This window comes from Amblyomma americanum, chromosome 7 (genome assembly GCF_052857255.1).
Source record: "Amblyomma americanum isolate KBUSLIRL-KWMA chromosome 7, ASM5285725v1, whole genome shotgun sequence".
NCBI lineage: Eukaryota > Metazoa > Arthropoda > Arachnida > Ixodida > Ixodidae > Amblyomma > Amblyomma americanum.
Window position 1 is genome coordinate 146,841,246 of NC_135503.1, and position 18,782 is coordinate 146,860,027.

The 18,782-nt window shown below is 45.8% G+C and overlaps 2 protein-coding genes across 3 annotated transcripts in view; both read right to left on the bottom strand.

Moving 5' to 3' along the window:
* The window catches only part of HDAC11 (Histone deacetylase 11), an 84,861-nt gene that overhangs the window by 7,530 nt on the left and 58,549 nt on the right, over positions 1 to 18,782 (bottom strand). The window lies entirely within an intron of this gene.
* Positions 4,473 to 12,553, bottom strand: LOC144096663 (uncharacterized). The gene is made up of 6 exons (XM_077629497.1): positions 12,382 to 12,553; positions 11,597 to 11,760; positions 10,739 to 10,868; positions 10,055 to 10,198; positions 7,850 to 8,284; positions 4,473 to 5,848 (listed from the first exon to the last, which is right to left on the bottom strand). The coding sequence occupies exons 1-4, from the start codon at positions 12,541 to 12,543 to the stop codon at positions 10,145 to 10,147; spliced, it is 510 nt and encodes a 169-aa protein (XP_077485623.1). The 5' UTR covers positions 12,544 to 12,553; the 3' UTR covers positions 4,473 to 5,848; positions 7,850 to 8,284; positions 10,055 to 10,144.

The window sequence follows — 18,782 nt, forward strand, 5'->3', positions numbered from 1 at the left end:
CTCGCTCGTGCACAGAGTTTCCTCAGAATGCCGCCATCGTGCTTTATGTGTGAGTACTGTTCTTCTCTGAAAAAATTCATAACGGCACTGTCGCGTATTTTTTTTTAAAGATTTTCCGCTGCAGTGATGAGCAAGGGCACAAAAACGTTGACCGCTTGGCCGTACAGTCCTTCCAGCAGTTCTGCCAACGACATGAGCAGAGCTTGAAGGAAGTAGAACATTACAAACAGAGCCCAGCACATGTAACTGGAGTGATCAAGTTCGTTTTTAAAGAAATATGTGACACTCAGACTGAGAGAGGAGGCTAGAAGGATAACAGAGAAGGCAAGAGGGGCATATGTTAGAGCACTGCTTACAAAGCAAATCTTGTTTCAGCATCAATAACAACCATTTCCAATTGCACTAATCAACTTAGCGACATATACATGAAGGAGTCCAAAGTTAATGAACTGTCAGTGTATATGTCATAATGAGCCCCTCGATTATCTCCCTTTGTCTGCACCGCAACTTAATGACAATTATTTAGTGCAAAGCAAGGAGTGAAGGAAACACGAATAAACTAATAATGATAAATTTTTACAAGCCAAAGTCGCACTTGGGTTATGCAGCACGCTGCAGAAGAGGATTCTTCAATAATTTTGATACCTGGGGGTCTTACACACGCCGAAAATTTATTACAAAATACAGAGTACCAGCTGTTCCAACTAGCCGCATTGCATATTCTCTTAAATACTCCTGATTTTACATTATCACAAGTTGGCGTTCAACAACTGTTGATACAGCGACAGTAGTGGGGTAGCTTCACCAGTGCATTGTAGGAATGAACCTGGCCAATGTACATGTATATAGAGTAGTATCGCAGTGTAAAATTCAGGACTGCGTTCCATTACCTTGCAAAGATCTCTTGTCGCGCCTTATGTCAGATAAATGGCAATGATGCATGACACGCAAGGTAAATATGTTTGTTGATTGTAGTAGAAGAAATAAGAATCCTTTTGTTGAAGTTCCTTAAAACACACCTTATATGTGTAATGCAACAACTCTTCACCAGTGCAATGTTCAGTGCAGAAAATGTTTCCGAAGCTAAGATCACTGAAGTGCTCAGCAGGTACTCAAACATTTATTCGCGTTAAAGAAATCTAAATGCAAAGCAGTTGCACATTTCAGCTTTTACACAGATGCTCATGTGCATTTCTGAAGGTTCTATTTTTTTGGTTTTGTGGGGTTTAACATCCCAGAGTGGCACAGGCTATGAGGGATGCTATTTCTGAAGAGATCTGCACCAGATGCACAGTCCTGCTATAGATAACAAGTATGATGAAGAGTGACATCGAACATTTATTCGAACATTGTTCATGCAAAATCACTGTATTGATACTATGTTGAACATGTGTTTTTTTTCAAGTTTCCCTCAGTACTGCATCAAGGCTGCCCTATTAGGTGTTCAACAGATGAGAGCAGAGGTCTTGGTACTGTTTCTATTTTTTTTCATGTGCATTCTTTGAGTGTGTGAAAAGATGTGCAAAGTATTGAATGCTATATTGTGTATGACTGAGATATTATTTACAAGCTATGATACTTTTGTCTAGTGTGTACAACAGTAACATCAGTGAATTTATGGCAGAAATAAAAAGCAGGCATTCACAAACATAACTGCTGAAGTTAAATGACTGTCAACTATGAAACCAGCTGTAACTTTGCAGTGGCAGGTTGCTTAATAACCTCACATGCTTGTAATTGTGCAGATACACTGATTGTCAATTTTTTTTTTACAGAATATGGCCTGAATTTTTAATATTTCCAAAGCTGTACGCAAGCAAACCGCATTCCAACGTTTCTCTTTACTATCATCACCTTGCACAATGCTCTGTTAGTGCTCTCCGAGTGCGACTTATCCCACATGTCTCTTGCATAAAGCTCTTCCATGTGTGTACGCTTTGGTGCTTCGTTGCAAGCAGATTAAACCTTTCGGAACGGAGTCTGTTACAGATCTTCCGTTGTGTTCAAACAGAATTCGCATCTTAACAGGCAGCGGTACAGAAGGCATGCGCTGCACTCCGCGCGAGTGTCGTCTCCCTTCTGCCTCGTCTCCTGTATGGAACACCAACGAGATCTGACCGCCGGAGAAGACAGGAGGTGGTGATGGTGCACACTTTACTAAAGAGACTCCAGGTTACGCAAAAGGCATGGGGCATTCATTTTTTATAATACCCCGTACATCAAAACAAACCTTGCTGAACCTCGTCAACCATCCTCGTTGATCTCGGCTCACACAAACACAAATCATACGTAATGAGCGGCACAAGATTCACCGCCACCTGGAAGTATCTTCGTGCGCGCACCATCGCGAACATTTTGCGCATGAACTAGAAAGGAATTCAACACAGTACGTAAGCAAGCCGCAGCACCATTCCTCGTACAACTTTTTGACGCGCACTACGAAGCGTGCGGCCATACTGGGGGAAGTTGTGAGGTTGCCAGATTAGTACGCTGCAAACTGCCGTTAAACCTGGTCTAGGTCAGCTGGACCATGCATGGAACCATAAGCGGAGTAACAAGGTGGCTGTCGTCCACGGTTATAAAAAAAAGTGGAGAGGGTTTACATGGGAGTGCTGCTGCCGCTTTCGCTCTAGTGTTGGTAGTACTAGCTCTATGCCAAATCGAGTGCCGAAGTGCAGGTGGCACTAGCTGCACTGTCAAATCGAGTGCGAGAGTGCCGCACTTCCTGAACTGCTGCAGAAAGTGCAGCCAAATCGAGGAGACCTCTAGGCGAGGCGCCGAGATCTGTCACTGCTCCAGCGTCCGCGCTAGCGCCGGAAGCTGCTCATCGTCACGTCTCTCATTGGCGTACTTCAGGCAGACATACACCAATGAGAGGACGCGGTTCTCGGGACATCCGGTGCTGCTTTTCGCGCGCTTTTCACTTGCTGTTTACATTTTTATGTGGTACCGAGGCTGTTTGCGCCATGTCGCAAAACAAAATAATGAACGAATATTTGATCGCCGCAGTGGAAAGGCGGCCGTCGCTCTGGCAGGCGAGCCATAAAAGTCATAAAAATAAGCTTTTAAAGGCAGCTTTGAGGCTGGAAGTGGCAGCGGAGGTTCTGCCAAGCCTACCAAGCAAAGGTAAGCCGATCTTGCTTATGACGAGAACTGATTAAAGCGAAATGTGCTCGAAAACGCTTGTTTCAATCGTGCAGAGAGTTCCGATCTCGCTAAAAAGCGGTGGAATTCGCTGCGGGACAAATTTGGTCGCATATGCCAAGCGGCGACGGACTCGAAGAAAAGTGGCGCCGGGGCAGAAGAAAAGGCTGACAACGAAGTGGCGTGGCAATATTTTGAATCGCTACACTTCCTGAAGGACACCGTGCACGGCAGACCGTAAGTTCACTGATAATTTTGGTTCCCATAACGAGCTGTTCTAGAAAGCGATGCATATATTGTGTAGTGTAGTGTTGTGCCATTACGACGATATTGAAACTTGCATGAAGTGAGCACTGTCCAACGAGAGGCACTTGCATGCAATTTGTGCAAAAACGTCTGCAGGCATCTCAGAACGCTCGAGCTGTTGTCTGCGGCGTAAAATATTGAAGCGAAGTCAGGAAAGGTCGACCTCTCAGTAGGCGGCGCGGAAAAAAAGCGGTACGGAGTCATTACGAGAGAACGCAGTGCGAATTGAGCAGAGTAGAGAAAGGAAAGAGGACGACCGGGTACAGCGGCGATGACCACGGCCGCTGAGGCTGGCTAGCCGGTCGAAGGCTATCTTGCGGCTGATATCACGCGCATTTACCAAGTTTTGCCGCTCAAATGATATCGACCTTTAGCCATTGCTTCGGCATTTTTTCACGCCGCATCGCTTTTCTTCCGAGCCCTTGACGCCTCGGCTTATATAACTGACTTGAATAAACTTTGATCGCGTTATAACCGCGAATTTTTTAAATTCTCGCGAGTTCTAAAACTACACTCCCCGTGATATTCTTGGCGACATTGTACTCGTATAAATACTGTACTTCTATCGCAACACTCTTTTTTTTTCGTTTGTGCTTGGAAAACATTTTGGCGCCCTGAGCAACTTCGATGTATATTCTATGGAAGTGCTGATAATGGCTACAAACAAAAATGTGGTCAACACTGATATGAAAAGTACAAAGCTTTGCTTCTCACGAAATCAGGAGTTCGGTGTGAAGGATTTCCTTGAAGTGTATACACTGTGCGCAGCAATTCCCGTGTCTAGTCAGTGCCAGTAGTGGATGTTGGGTAAAACTGCTATCCTGCAGAGAGCCGAGCGAATTTGAGGACACTGCAGTGAGCTTTGTAAATAAAAATGATAGAGGAGTGCATGCTATTTTCGCACAGATGAAAATCAAGAGTATTCAGTGACTCTCAAGGCCTCTTCGATATTTTTGCAAGGACTCGTGAACTCAGTGGCCCAACAAAGCAGCATTTCCTACACATCAAAAATATACCTTTTATTGCAGAAGAAACTACTACCTCTCAAAAAGGTTTAAGCAAGGTTGTTTTTGGTCTAGGCTTCCTTTCTAGCTCATCTCTGATGCTGACGAAAGTCTTGGGCCTTTTCTTAGCAATCATGCTCACACTTCTGGACATTATTGCCCCATGTCAGGCCATGACTAACTACTGTTTTAGTGCCTGCTGAAGGATTACACTCAGTAAAGCTGCTCTAAGCTTTTATTTTCCTCCCATTATGTTCAGTACCTTCACTGAGAAATGCTTGTAACACATCTGCTGCACTGCACTTCCACAGCAACTTTCCAATTCACACTGAATCCCTGCTTCACGCTTTCTGTTCATGGCTGAAACCTGTGACATTAAGAGATTGGAAGAGAGCACAGTGGGCCAGGGAACAAACGTGAGTTCTTTATTTACAATACCTGCAGTGCCCGAAAGCATTACGGCAGGGTGGAAACAATACATATTGCTTGTTTAGGCGTACATAACAACAGGAAGGCAAGAGTAAATGCAACGGCATAACAATGAAAACAAAAAAGCAAACTAATGAGCAGCAACAACAGAAATGGCACTGCACAAGCTGCTACACATCCGACAACAGAGCCTGAAGCAGCAGTTCACCCTAGGATTCAGTAATTTTCTGTGATAACAATATTAACCCTCTGACACACTATGTACACAATTGTGTACAAAGCAAATACGCAGCTTTTCTTGAGAGTGATTGCACTTACCAGTGATTTCTTGCTTTCAGATGAATTTTGCATCTTTCATGTGGTAAATAGGTTGGTTTTTTATGCTATAATAGAGAATGCAGTAAATAAAATTTCGCGGAACAGTGAGCATGGTAGCACATCATCTGCCATTTTTGTGAAGACATTTTGCCACCAATGGCATCATTTTTTTTTCACAATTTCAAGTATAATGTGCACATTTCAAATAGAAATTATTGGCACAATCCTTCAGGTGTTTACTTGATAGGTCACAGCATTTCGATGCCACTATTTTCATCAATTGTGACACTTTGTATGAAATTTTGCACATCCTACTAGTATTTACTACTAGTATTTAGAGCTGGAAAAACCACAAATGGTTTTATTTAATGCCTCAATATACTATTTAAGCAGGAAAATGTTTGTTTTCAACGAAACAAACAATGGCGTTTCAGAGGGTTAAAAGTTATTGATGATGAGAGCAATATTGGATAGTCCATGACGAAGTTGAGCAGTCCAGTCACGGTCGGACCATGGCTATCTTCACTAAAGAAGATAGGGCTGACCAGGCATGGGTGAGATGATCCTTATTTCCATTGCCCTGGAATCCACAATGCATCCGGGACCACGAAAGGGGGACCTGTAGCAGCAGTGGAAGCGGTGAAAACCTGTGCAAAAAGCAGAATTCCATTTAGCATGGTTGCAGCGTTGCTGTCACTTTGCCCACCCTTGCAGCACAGAACTTTATGTGCTATGTACCGTATTTACACTCAGAACGTTGACTTCTTTTTTAAAATGAGCGGAAAAGATTTGAGGGGTGTGCTCATTATGGTACATGGTTTCTGTTCTAATACATGCAGGACTTCAGGCAACTATAAGTCCCCAAAAACCAGCCAGCTAGCCTCAAGTTGTGTGCTGGGGTCCAGCGGTGCATCTCGTCTGGTCACAGTGCTTCAGGACAGTGCAATGTCTGAGACCAGCGGCGCGTCTCGGACCAACACAGTTTTGGAGCCAAGCGCGGTGTTCCAGGCCAACGGAGTGTCTGAACACTGTGAAGTGCTTGAGCTCAGCACTCAAACTACTGACAACAACGAACTCTCACAGTTCGAAGAATGGGCGCTAGACGAGCCATGCTCACAGGAATCAGTGGCTTATACATCTGCTGCACATGAAGACTTGCCGGCAGCCGAGGCTTCACTGCCACGAACAGCGCTTGCGCAGGGCAAACGGCATAAAAGAAAGGCCGACCGGGTCGATGAGGTAATAGCAACTCACATGGGCAAGCTTACCGACGCCCTTAATACAAGTGAAAAGCTTGGCTATTGCGAACATTTTGGATTAGCTTTAGGCAAAATGATGGAAACAGTACCGGTGGATGCTCGACCTGGGCTGCAGATAAAGCTGCTCCACGCATTCCAAGAATACACCGCTAAATAAAGCTGTGTAGCACTTTTTTTTCCCCAACATGAGTAATTTTTTTTTATCATTTCCATGGCTATGTGCCTGACACACACAATATGACACTCAAAACTATAGGTAACTTCTTCACCCCTGGGAAAGGTCAGTTATCTTTACTGCACGTAGCACAAAAAAACAGTGATCATCCTGAGTCGAGAACATTATGAATGAAGAGGCGTGAACCTGTTCGATGATCCCCACACTATCTTACAGGAACTCCATGTTGGCACAGAGCAGCTGCCCGTGTGAGCAATGTGATAAAGATGCACACAGACATTCAAGGCAGTAAAGATCACTGCTGTCCTTAATTGGTCACCTAACCCATGCCTTTTTGCATATACTAATTTCCTCCTTTTCCTTAACAGATTCTGCATATGCACAAAGGTTAGTTTCCACAAGAGGAACCATGTTGGTTAGTAGTCACCTTCCCCATCTGTTTTGTATGGAGCATTTGTTTCTCCTCTTTAACCAAGCATACAATCAAACTTGAGCAGTTTTGAGCTTTTCTGCCCTCCTCACAAAATTGGTGCAATGTTGATGTCTTCGTCCTGCTTCATTTCAGGCCACTTTAGTACAGTAGAGCCCACAAAATATTACAGTGCCAACATAATGTCGCTGCTATAACCAGTAATTGTTATAAATGGGTTTTAAAAATAAGAGAAAAATGAAGGTTCAAACATTTCAATCTCGCAGGAAGTTCCCTACTTGCAGGAAAAGCCACATGCTGGCAGCTTCGCTTGCTGTATATAAAGCAGACAGACATCTTTTTCAAAAGTATCTTGTTCCTCTGTGTTCAAGTGGAAAGGGTGAGGAATATGAGGGCTCGTTTTCACTTTGCATCATTAGGTGCGGCAACTCAATTCAAAGGGTGGAGGGGCCCCACACGAAGTGAAACGTGCCAACGTGCGGTCTGCCGTGGATACTTGTGGTTGTCAGAATCTAGCACTTCTTTTTATCCTGGCTCACAGTAGTAAATTGTTATAACCATTAGCAAGGCATGCAACCTTTGTAGTAAATGGGTATTTTTGTATAGAACACAGTTCCAGGGCTGTTCACTCTTATAGCCGATGTACTGTTTAGTAGGCTCGAGCGTACTAGCATAAAGTAGTTCCGGAATATCAAAGTCAGCTGCACAGGTTCAAGCAGCTCGGCTGGTACTAATGCAGTAAAAAGTCTGTGCACATTTTTTCATTTATGCAAAAGCACCCTACCTTTAGTAGCATGGATGGTGCTACTGGCATGCCTCTCGTCTCAGGGCTGCCTCCCTAGAAATTCCTGGTTGTTGCCACTGCCAGGGGACTTTGCCAGCTGCGCTGCTGAAGTAAGCAGAAAACAAGTCTCTGGCTGCAGCAGCATCAGCATGGTGGTTTCTGCAATGGGTGGGAGCAAGTGGGAAATACCGAGGCTCTGAACTGTCCCCCGACGCCCTTTGGATACCTTGCCGCCAATGTCCTGCCACAACATTCCCAAACACGTCCTCTCTGTCAGCGTAAGTCTGCGCAAGAGGATTCCTGACTGTCAGGAAATTGTGCAAGACACAGGCGGCCTTGACAACATAGTCAACATTCTCAGGGCGTAGGGGGATAGCTAGCAACAGTACTCGCCACCTAGCTGCAGTAATGCCGAAGGCATTTTCAGCACACCGCCTGAAAAAGGAATGCAAAAAAACATTTCAGACAATAAGGATCTCAAAACAGACTTATAGCATGTTCAACAAATACATTCTGAAATACATGCCGGTGGGGAGATGCAGACATAGCAACAGAAATGTTATGATTTGATAGCAACATGTTTATTATATATGTCTTTGAGTTTCCTATTCTGTTTTGTACCAATGCTTTGGTCCAGTGAATATGAATGCTACTAGAGAAGCTTAAATTAAAACTCTAGGTAAAGCTATCAAAGTTACAAAATAGGGATTTTTCTACCACCTTCTTTAAGTAACACATAATATAAAATCAATTTACACCTTGCTCTGCTCAGTCTGTAGTTGAAGACCCTCTTCTTGTCATCGAGATGCCTCAATGGGTACGGACGCATGAAGTCGGTCCTCAGCTGGAAGGCTTCATCGCCCACAAAAGCATATGGCGCTATAGCTGCTGACCTATGAAGCCTCCCAAGTTTGGGAATCTCGAGGCTTCCGCTGCTGAGGTCACGGCCAAAGTCACAATTTTTGAATGTTCAACCATCACCGAACCGACCTTCACCGCCTACATTTATTAAAACATATTTGCAGTGGCTGTCCACAACAGCCATCAGCACTACTGAGTATGTGCCCTGACATGAAAAATATAGCACACACTGAATTAACAGTGTGGCACATAAGACTACATAAATTTCAAAAAGCTCTGCTGCAACGGCTAATGTGCGACTCCATGCTATACAACATGGCAGCTTCATTTACGCACTTAAACCTTAGAGCAATAGAAGAAGCTTCTGTTCCCAGAAATCTAGTGGGAGACAGTGGTCGGTACACTGCAGCAAGGCCCTGTGCCTTTTACAGCTGCAAGTGAGATGTTCTTTGAATCTGGAAACTGCTCATACAAAGACAATGCCAACAAGCACCAGGTGTTATGATCAACAAATGAAATACGAACATGACATGTGAAACTGTAACAGCAAAACCAGGAAGTGTTATTACTTGCTCAATTATCAGTTCCATAAGGTGACAGCTGTCACATCACGTGTTATTGCACCTTGGCAAGAATCTTCCCCAGCAGTTAATGTCTTTGCGTTGTGTTCACTTCACAGTTACCCAACCCTGTTCCAATTTTATTTGCTGCTGGTACGTTACATACACTGTAGCAATGCTAAATGTGCACCATAATACGCTTCTCTTGGTTAAACCGCTCCCTTATTCGCGCTGGAATTTGATGAAGAGATGGCACACGACAGTCTTACTTTTTCAATACCATGTTTGGATCACAAACTTTCCGTATTTGATCAGAATTACAAATGCGCATCGTCTGCAGCATTGGCGTCCCATATCAAGCAGCTTTCGTACAGTGCACATTTATCATTGCGACAGTCTATACGGTCATTTAAATTTACATTGTGTACGGGCTGGCAGGCTAGGAAATCTTGAACAGTACTTGCTTCCAAAGCTGCATATGATAAGTTATATACTCAATGTAGGCAAGAAAGCACGCGCAGTGACATATTTTACCTGTGTATACTGAACGTCTGCAAGAAAGCATGCACAATGACTTGTATTTTGCCTTTATAGGGCAATCATGCGAAATGCACTGCCAAAGCAACTTAAGCTTTGAAGTGCAATGCAGCTCGCAGTGGAGTGCAAGCTACCTTGATAAACACCAGCAGCAATATTTTGTTTGTGGAGTGATGACAGAAATAGGCTTGCTGTGCTCCTGTGCGAACAATTATCATGGCATTAATCTATTCCAAGAGTGGATTACCTTGTAATTGCAGTATCTGCTCCCAGAATTCGGAGGGCAGACAATAGCCACATGTTTGCCATCAACTGCTCCCAAGCAGTTCAGGAACTGTCATCGGTCGGTAAAATCATCGGCAATTCGGCGCCCCTCCGCCTCTGTCAGTGTCTGGAAGAAGGCAACAAGCTCTGTTTTAAGGTGGACAGTAACAAACTTGCAAGACAAGTGTCATAACAGAAAGCCAATACCCAATGATATGTGGAATGCAATTTCTTTTCATTCCCTTGGTGGGGCCCATTACATCTGCCTGTTCCTTGTTCATAAACTGCCAAAATGTTGTAACGGCAAGAGTTAAAACTGTTGTATACTTAATCTGCATACTAGCAATAAAGCCAACAATAAAATGTTAGCAATGTAATGCTAAACCAGGGCACAGATACAATTTTGTACTTGCTGGCTGTAAGCTAGTAAAAAATGGACTGAGAACTATTAACGAGCATATGAGTATCAGCCGCTGTTGCAAAGCCTATGCGATGAAGCTTGCAACAGAGCCACCACACAGAGGTACACATCTCTGACAGACTACCAATGCTAATTTTCATAGCAGAGTGACGCACATAAATAACATCATGAGGCATTTGTCTTGTCATAAAGCACTTTAAATGAAATGCAATGGGTGATAAATTTTGCAGCCAAGGTTCAGCTCACCTGCATGAAGTGATCTTTTAGTTGTTCCCAAATGGCCCGACATGCTGCATGTATGCACCGCCTCGCAGTTTCTATGCCTACGCGGTAGACAAGGGCCACATTGGATATGTCCTGCCCTGAAGCCAGATAGCTACAAGACAGAAAAACAGATTCAATTCATGAAGAAACTTCAACTTGCAACTGAGATTTTTGTGTCTGAGTATTATGTTAGTGCCGTAGTTTCATGAGCAGGTTTTGCGCAGACGTAGCAAGCCAAGAATTTTCACAATATGAAACTGCAAGGTTATCGTACTGCAAAGTTACAGGTGCAACACACTGATGCACTAAAGCATTTCGACCACCATCTGATCATGTAAACCTATTCAATAAATCTGCCCAAAATTAACCTCCAATGTGACTAGTACGCTACATAGGTCACTTAAATTGCTATAAAAGAACAATACTTTAACAAAACAAGCACAGCACCAGCAGTCAAAAGTTCATCTGCATTCTTGAACCTGTTTTGTATAGCTATAACTTTTACCACAAAGAAGTATGTGCACGCACTGCCTACTAGCGACTGCACTTGCACTCCAGCGATGCCTTTGTGCTTCTCAATAACAAACCACGGGGAAATGCAACGAGAGTATATATGCAAATTGATTGCACTACTTTTATACACTCGGTGGCACATACTCGGCTTCCTATTTACAATTTTTAAGAATTTTTTTAGATGATTATTAAAAAGAATAGAAAAAGGTTATTCATACTCTCCACGTTGTTGCCAGTACACTACTAAATGTAACAACTGACCTTTCTGCATAGTAGAACATTGTTGCTTATTGACGTGTTCACAGACTGAAATCAAGTTCTACAAACCTCAAGGCTATTGCCAGTCTCTCCCCTGGCTCCAAGGGCTCCCTCACGACATGCTGACGTGAGATGTCTGTGGCCACGAAGCTCAACAGTTCATCAAAAAGCTTCGGGGTCATCCGGTAAAACTTGAAAAAGAGGTCATGATCTCCTTCACGCATTCGACGCATCTGTTGAGGAAAAGATAATGCAGTCAGGTCAAGAAAAAAAATGCACATCATGACTGCAATTCTCTGTAATGTGTTATTGCAGGCCAAATGTTGTAGGTGATTTCTGTGCTTGATTTATTTATTTTTACATACTTTTTGTGATAACTGAAGTACTAAGTGCTTATCATAGCAGGACCTTGTTGAGGTGAGCGCTGCGCTTCTGCTGTGGAATCTTAAATATTTCATCGCTGGATCTAGGTAGCACAGATATGGCCCTGAATGCAGTGCCCGTTCGTTCTATTTACTTTCCCTACTCTGCTGAACACCCAACTTTTTGAGAAGTTCCCTTCTTCTAGCAGCTGGAAAGTGTGATGGTGAAGCTCGCTTAAACTTAAAGGAAAAAAAAAAAACAGTTGCGTGATATTCGCACACTCCTTCCGAATAAAACGCTAAGTGCGTCCTGAAATAGATGAAGAAAAAAAACTGCGTTATAGTCGTGTATATATGATCACTACGAGGTCCGTCTGGGCGGCTCAACTAATCTAATCAAACAGTCACGAAAACACTAATGTACAATTGTTCACCTGAATTTCTAATTTATTTACACGAAGGAGTAACACTGAAAGAAACGGAGGTACTTACAGCTGTGTGGTAGAGGCCTTCTTGCTTTCGCGCCATAAACACGGGCCGAACCCACCACCGTGGCTTCTTCCGTTGACGCCTCTCCTGTCTCCTCAGTATGACAAGAGCCACTGCTCTTGTCATGAGCCGCAAAACTCTCGTTCTTCTGCATACAGCTGGCATGATTGCACAGATGCACAAAGATGAGCTAACTAGCAATGGCAAATTAACTCATCCACGAACGGCATGCAGGAAAGAAACTGCATGGTATTGTGTTGTGTCGATGGTTGCAGATGGTGTCGACGTTGTGTCGATGGTGCTGCAGATTGTAGTGTAGAGCTGAGAAAACTGCGGCGGTTGCAGGCATACTAAAAAAAAAAAACTAACTAGTAAACGTCAATTCAGCTCACTGCCTAAAGTACATGTTGTAACGCTTTCAAAAGCTAAAAGCTTTGAGTGGCAGTCACACTGTTTTGGCCAGCATCTGCCTGTACGGTCTGGCAACAACAGAGCAGCGTGGGCACAAACGCCAGCAACGTGCGCCAGCGCCTAGTGCCATGGAGATGGGTACTGATTTGGACGCCCGTCCTTGCGCGGCGCCAAGAGCGCCGACGCCCAGGAAGGGCCCTTGGAGTTGGCCCTTTAGCGTTTTGCCTCCATAAAAACACAGCCGCCGCGGTCGGGTTCGAACCCGGAAAATCCGGATCAGTAGCTGAGCGCGCTAACCACTGAGCCACCGTGGCGGGTAGTAGCGAATTGGAAGATTGGTTTATGGGGAAGCAAAATGGCGCAGTATCTGTTTCATATATCGGCAGACGCCTGAACCGCGCCGTAAGGGAAGGAATAGAGGAGGGAGTAGAAGAAGAAAGGAAGAAAGAGGTGCCGTAGTGGAGATCTCCAGAAATAATTTAGACCACCTGGGGATCTTTAACGTGCACTGACATCGCACAGCACACGGGCGCCTTAGCGTTTGGCCTCCATCGAAACGCAGCCGCCGCGGTCGGATTCGAACCCGGGAACTCCGAGGCGCAGTAGCTGTCTCAATTACTGGTGGACATTTCAACTGCGTCGTGAGGGCAAGGAAAACAAAAATTGGTTTTGAGAAAATCAAAGGTGCAGTAAGTGTCTCAATTCTTGTCGGAAACGTAAAGGAAGGGATAAAGGAGAAGGTGACAGAAGGAAAAGGAGCCGTAGTGGAGGGCGCCGGAATTATTTCGACCACATGGGGACCTTTAATGTATACTGACCCCACAATACACGGGCGCCTCTCCTTTTTACTTTTTTAAGACTAGGCTTCAAGGTTATCGTCGTACACACCCTCCTGGGTTTTTTTTTCGCCAAAAAGATGCAGAGAGCCTATACGTTCTCAACCTAAACAGAAAAGGGGTTTAGCCTGCTCAAGTGAAAAATCGGAAATCCTTAGGATAGGAAAGAAGCCGACGGATGCAAGACTAGAGATAAAGCTCGAGGGCAAAATCATCCCGGAAAGGGAGATCATTCGAGTTTTAGGCATGTGGCTACAGAGCAACGGCAAATGCAACCACACGATTGGCCTCCTTAAAAAGTCAACGGAACAAGTTTGCCGTGTGATAACCAGAGTATCATCCAGAAGATACGGCAGGAAGGAAGGCGACACGCTAAAGCTGGTGAACAGCCTAGTCATCAGCAAAATAACTTACTTTCATATCACAGCATGCTGAAAAGTGAAGAAAATCAGGCAGAGGTCCTAATCAAAGGAGCCTACAAGACAGCTTTGGGCTTACCCAGAAACACGTCGAATGACAAGCTGGCAGAACTGGGGCTGCACAACATGTTCGACGAGTTAAGCAGGGCACAAGTCATGTCACAGATGCTCGGCAACAGGGAGGGCCCTCCTAAGGAGGCTGAACTATAAGGGGGTTCTGGACATAGAGGATAGATCGGCAAACATCCCAGACGAAATGCGTCGAACCTACCAGGTTAGCCCTATACCCAGGAATATGGATCCAAATCTACATGCAGCCAGAAGATAGGCAAGGACTGAATATGTAGAGGCGAAGATAGCCACACAAGATCAGGTAGTCTACACTGACGCCACTCTGTACCCGTGGACTCGTAGCCAAAGAATCAAGAAAACGGTATCGGTTGTCACAGCAAAGAAAGGTAGCCTCATCAGCGGCGCATCCACAAGAGATGGGACGATAACTGAGGTAGAGGAGATCATCGTAGCTCTAGCGGCAGCCGAGGGTTATCGCACCAACAAATCTCACAATCATAACAGATTCCCAAGAAGCGTGCAGACGCTATATGGTAGGAAGAATCAACAAGAAAGCACTAAGGATTCTCTTGAAAACGCAGCGAACCAACGAAAAGATCCAACATGGGATCTACTGGGTACCGGGACACGCCGGAGTCGAAGGCAATCTGAAGGCGGACAAGCTAGCTCGTGAGCTTACTATCCGAGCTGGTGCGTCAAACGCCTCGGACGGCCCGGAGATAACGGTAGAGCTCACGTACGCAGCTATCCTCAACCTCATCAAAGGCAGAAGACGCAAATATTCCCAGCCACATCCTCTGATAACACAATATGAAGCAACATGTTGGAGAAGACTCCAAACAGGAGCCTTCCACAACCTTCACATTCTACATAAGATGTATCCGGAGCAGTATAGGGATACATGTCCGTGGTGCGGGGCAACCCCACGCTGTATCATATCACATGGGAATGCATACACAATGTAGCTTTCCGAGGTGACAAAGAGCCAAATGCGGAGCAGTGGAAGGACCGGCTAACCAGCAGCCAGCTTAGGGTCCAAAGAGACCTAGTGAGCCACGCATGCCGGATAGCCAGGGACAGTCGTGCCTTGGACTAGGGGCGCCAACCACACTCAGCCTGGAAGACATCGGTAATCTTCGGGCAAGCAGCAAGACTCCTTCATTAGAGCAATAAAGTTTATTCACTCACTCACCCCACAAGATCAGCCCAGAGAAGTCCCGGCATTGCTAGAGTCGATCACGCAACCAGCAAAGAAGGAAGAACTAGTAATTACGTACGGGCGACTTCAACGCGACACATTTCTAGTGGGGATACAAGTCGTGCAAGAAAGATAACATCCTCTGGAACAAATCCTAGAATTAGGAATCTCAACATTAAACGATCATAACACAGAGACCAGAACTAGCAATAGCGTTAGCAGGGACACCACCCCGGACCTCACGCTAGACAAGAATGTCATAGACACAGCCTGGCGCGCCACCGGCGCCTGTCTAAACAGCGACTATTGCATCGTGGCCACTACGTACCCTTCGCACCGAGATTGAAAAGAACGGATGGAAACCAAAGAAATTGACAGATTGGGGCAAATTCAAGAAGGAATCAAACGGCCCCGACTGCAGTCGAAGGTATGCAAAATTGGGTCCAATTCACAGTGACAATATAGAATCGCACACAAGCGAAATACCAACAGACGCCCAACATGCTAACCTCGATTCCAAATTGGCACACTTGTGGGAGGTGAGGAACGGTCTCACTAACTAGTGGAAGAAACAGACTAAAGAAAAAAAAAGGCTTCGAAGTCGAATCGCCAAATTCGAAAGAGAAATCGAACATGCGTGAGAACTCACACGGTAACAGAAACCTGCGACAGCCTGAACGGACAACTGCCCCGCCGCCTTCTTGACCCCAAGCAGTCCAAGTCCATGGGCTGCGCAAGGACAGCTCGGTCCAATTATCTATCAACACCCCGGGGACGAACAAGACTTCTTGGACCATCTACGGGATAAATACCTAAACACTGCATCCGAGGGAGAAACTAGCCCACAATATTCGCTACAACCAAACCCGCAGCTGGACGAGCCGTTCAGTGACTCAGAAGTCTGGACCGCGCTGGGCCAGCTTAGGACAACCTCAGCGGCAGGACCATACCTAATTACAAATAAGGCACTGCACAACCTAGCCCTGAAATCTCTCACGGCACTCATCGATTATATTAACATATGCTGGGAGACAGGAATCACCCCCGGCAGCTGGAAACCATGTCAAAGTGACATTTATCCCAAAACCTAACAAGGAACTCAAAGCGGACAACCTAAGACCCATTTCCCTCACATCCTGTCTCAGGAAGCTCATGGAGCACGTGGTATTGAATAGACTACGGGACTACACCGTAGACCACAACCTAATGACACACTCCATGGAGGGCTTCAGAAAAGGACTCAGCACCCAAGAACCCATGTTCCAGATATCACGTGACATACCCACCCCCTACAATAAAACCACAAAAGCAATATTAGGACTCAATCCCAAAAAGGCGTTCGACAACATATCACACATTACCACCCTGAAACGCCAGGCCAACCCCAAACCAGGCGAACGAGAGTACGATTACGTTAAAGCCTTCCTAGAAAACCGAGCGGTAGAGATGATTATCACACCGCTCAGGCCCGACAATAGAGGGACATCACAAAGGACCATCATGTCGCCCTTCCTCCTAAACCTAGCTTCAATCAAGCTTCCTGACAAGCTCAAAGCCACTGAAAACATCTTCATACTCGGTATGCAGATGGCATTATCAACTGGACGAACCGCGGCTCGGAACGACTAATAGAAGAAGCTCTCCAAGCAACGGCTAACACGACGGAGCAGGAAGCAACACGAGCCGGCCTAGAGTGTTTACGACCCGAATTCAAAAACCGCTAGTCGTTCGACGGAGCAAAAATCCCCGAAGACAGGATTCAAATCGACATTAAGATTCAAGGCAAAAAATTGGACCGGAGACTTAAGCTCCGCCTTAAAGGCATGAAGCTATAGCGTAATGGGTTAATTTCCATATAGTATGCCGAAGGTCATTCTATATTTTACACTCATAGATCTCTGGGAATCCTAATAATTCTCCTGACGCAATGGTGCAGCGGTAAGCGATGCGCCTCAGCCCTGCGATGGCACGTGCTCCAAGCGGTGGGCCTCGTGTGGTACAGGCTGCTCTTCCCGAACGAACAAACATTAATTTAACTGCCACCTACCACGGTGGGCAGTCTGCTCCCTTTCCGGTAGGCAGGTTGTGATGATGCCACAAGGTCACGTGACCTAGGTAGCCCACCTGCTTCCTAGATTGCTCTATGGGGACCACCTGCCTGCCAGAGCCATGCCCGTGATTTTTCGCTCACAACGCCGACACCAGACTTTCTGGTGAACGGGGCCTTTAACGCTATGCGTTAAGACACCGAAGAAGTGGAGAACATACGGGTCTTAAGACTCTACATCTCCAACACATCTAGCAATATTGTAGCCCTGGGGAGGCTCGAAAGCTCAGAACATCAGGAGGCGCGCATGGCAGGCGCATCGCAAACAAGAGAAGAGGCACGACGCAGCACGACCTACATAAAACTCCATCCAGCCTTCGTCATGAGCAAAATTAAATACGGGTTCCCGTACCTCCACCAAAAGAAGGCAGAAAAACATAAGATTGATACTCTAACCCGGCACACATATAAAACGGCGTTGGGCCTACTTAAATTCACAGCCAACGAGAAACTCGTCACCCTGCGGGTACACAATGTATTTTCTGAACTTGAAGCCCCTCTAACCGCACAGACGGCTCAACTCTCTAGCACCCAAGCGGGGAGAATCATCCTGGAGAGAGTGGGCGTATAAGGGGAACCTATGGTGTACCACCTAGGCGCCGCTCCTAGCCGTATCCGAGAAAATATTCAAATAAAACCTCTACCTAAGAACACGTACCTACAAACCTAACAGGGTAGGCGGGAGGCAAGAGCCAGAAATATACAGCGACACTTGCAGACTCATGGATGTCATCTACGTCGATGCCGCCAACTACCAAGACAGCCCCCCCCCTCCCCCCCCCCCCCCCCCAGATTCACCATCTGCGAGGTATCCCATCCTCGAGATCTGGCCAGGCCACCCCACTCGTGGCCGCCACGGTATTCACCAAAAACGTGAAAACCATGAAAAAAGCCGCTATTGCAGGTGCCATTGCCTTTACGGGCGCTACATCGACCGATATCGATTCCAAATACGCCATCACCAACTTTGCCAAAGATCGCATCTCACTCACGGCCAGAAATATCCAGGAAAATGTTAACGACACATCCCCCCCCCCCCCCCGGAAATATTGACCTGGTATGTGTTCCGGCTAACGCCGGAAGCCCCGGAATTGAGGCCGCCCACGCAAAAGTTCGGGTTAGAGCCGGCCGGGCAGAGGACGGTCCGAACCCGGAGGCTACCGGCGAAGCCCTATAGCCCATTTCAAACTCGGACGAAGACAATTCCCACCGCCGCACCGCTCCCTCTGGAGGGAGCAGCAGGTTGCGTGAAGACTTCAGAATGGCTCCTCTCCCAACACAAATGAGTACTCGCATATATTTTTACTCAGATCTCTAGCCGAAATGCCGCTTTTGCGGCGAAAACTCTACTTTGGGACACA

Coding starts and splice junctions, on each gene's coding strand:
- LOC144096663 (XM_077629497.1), bottom strand. CDS start 12,543: ATGCCAGCTGTATGCAGAAGAACGAGAGTTTTGCGGCTCATGACAAGA. Junction 11,761..12,381: donor AAGGCCTCTACCACACAGCT/GTAAGTACCTCC, acceptor TTTCCTCAACAG/ATGCGTCGAATGCGTGAAGG. Junction 10,199..10,738: donor TAAAAGATCACTTCATGCAG/GTGAGCTGAACC, acceptor GCCTTCTTCCAG/ACACTGACAGAGGCGGAGGG.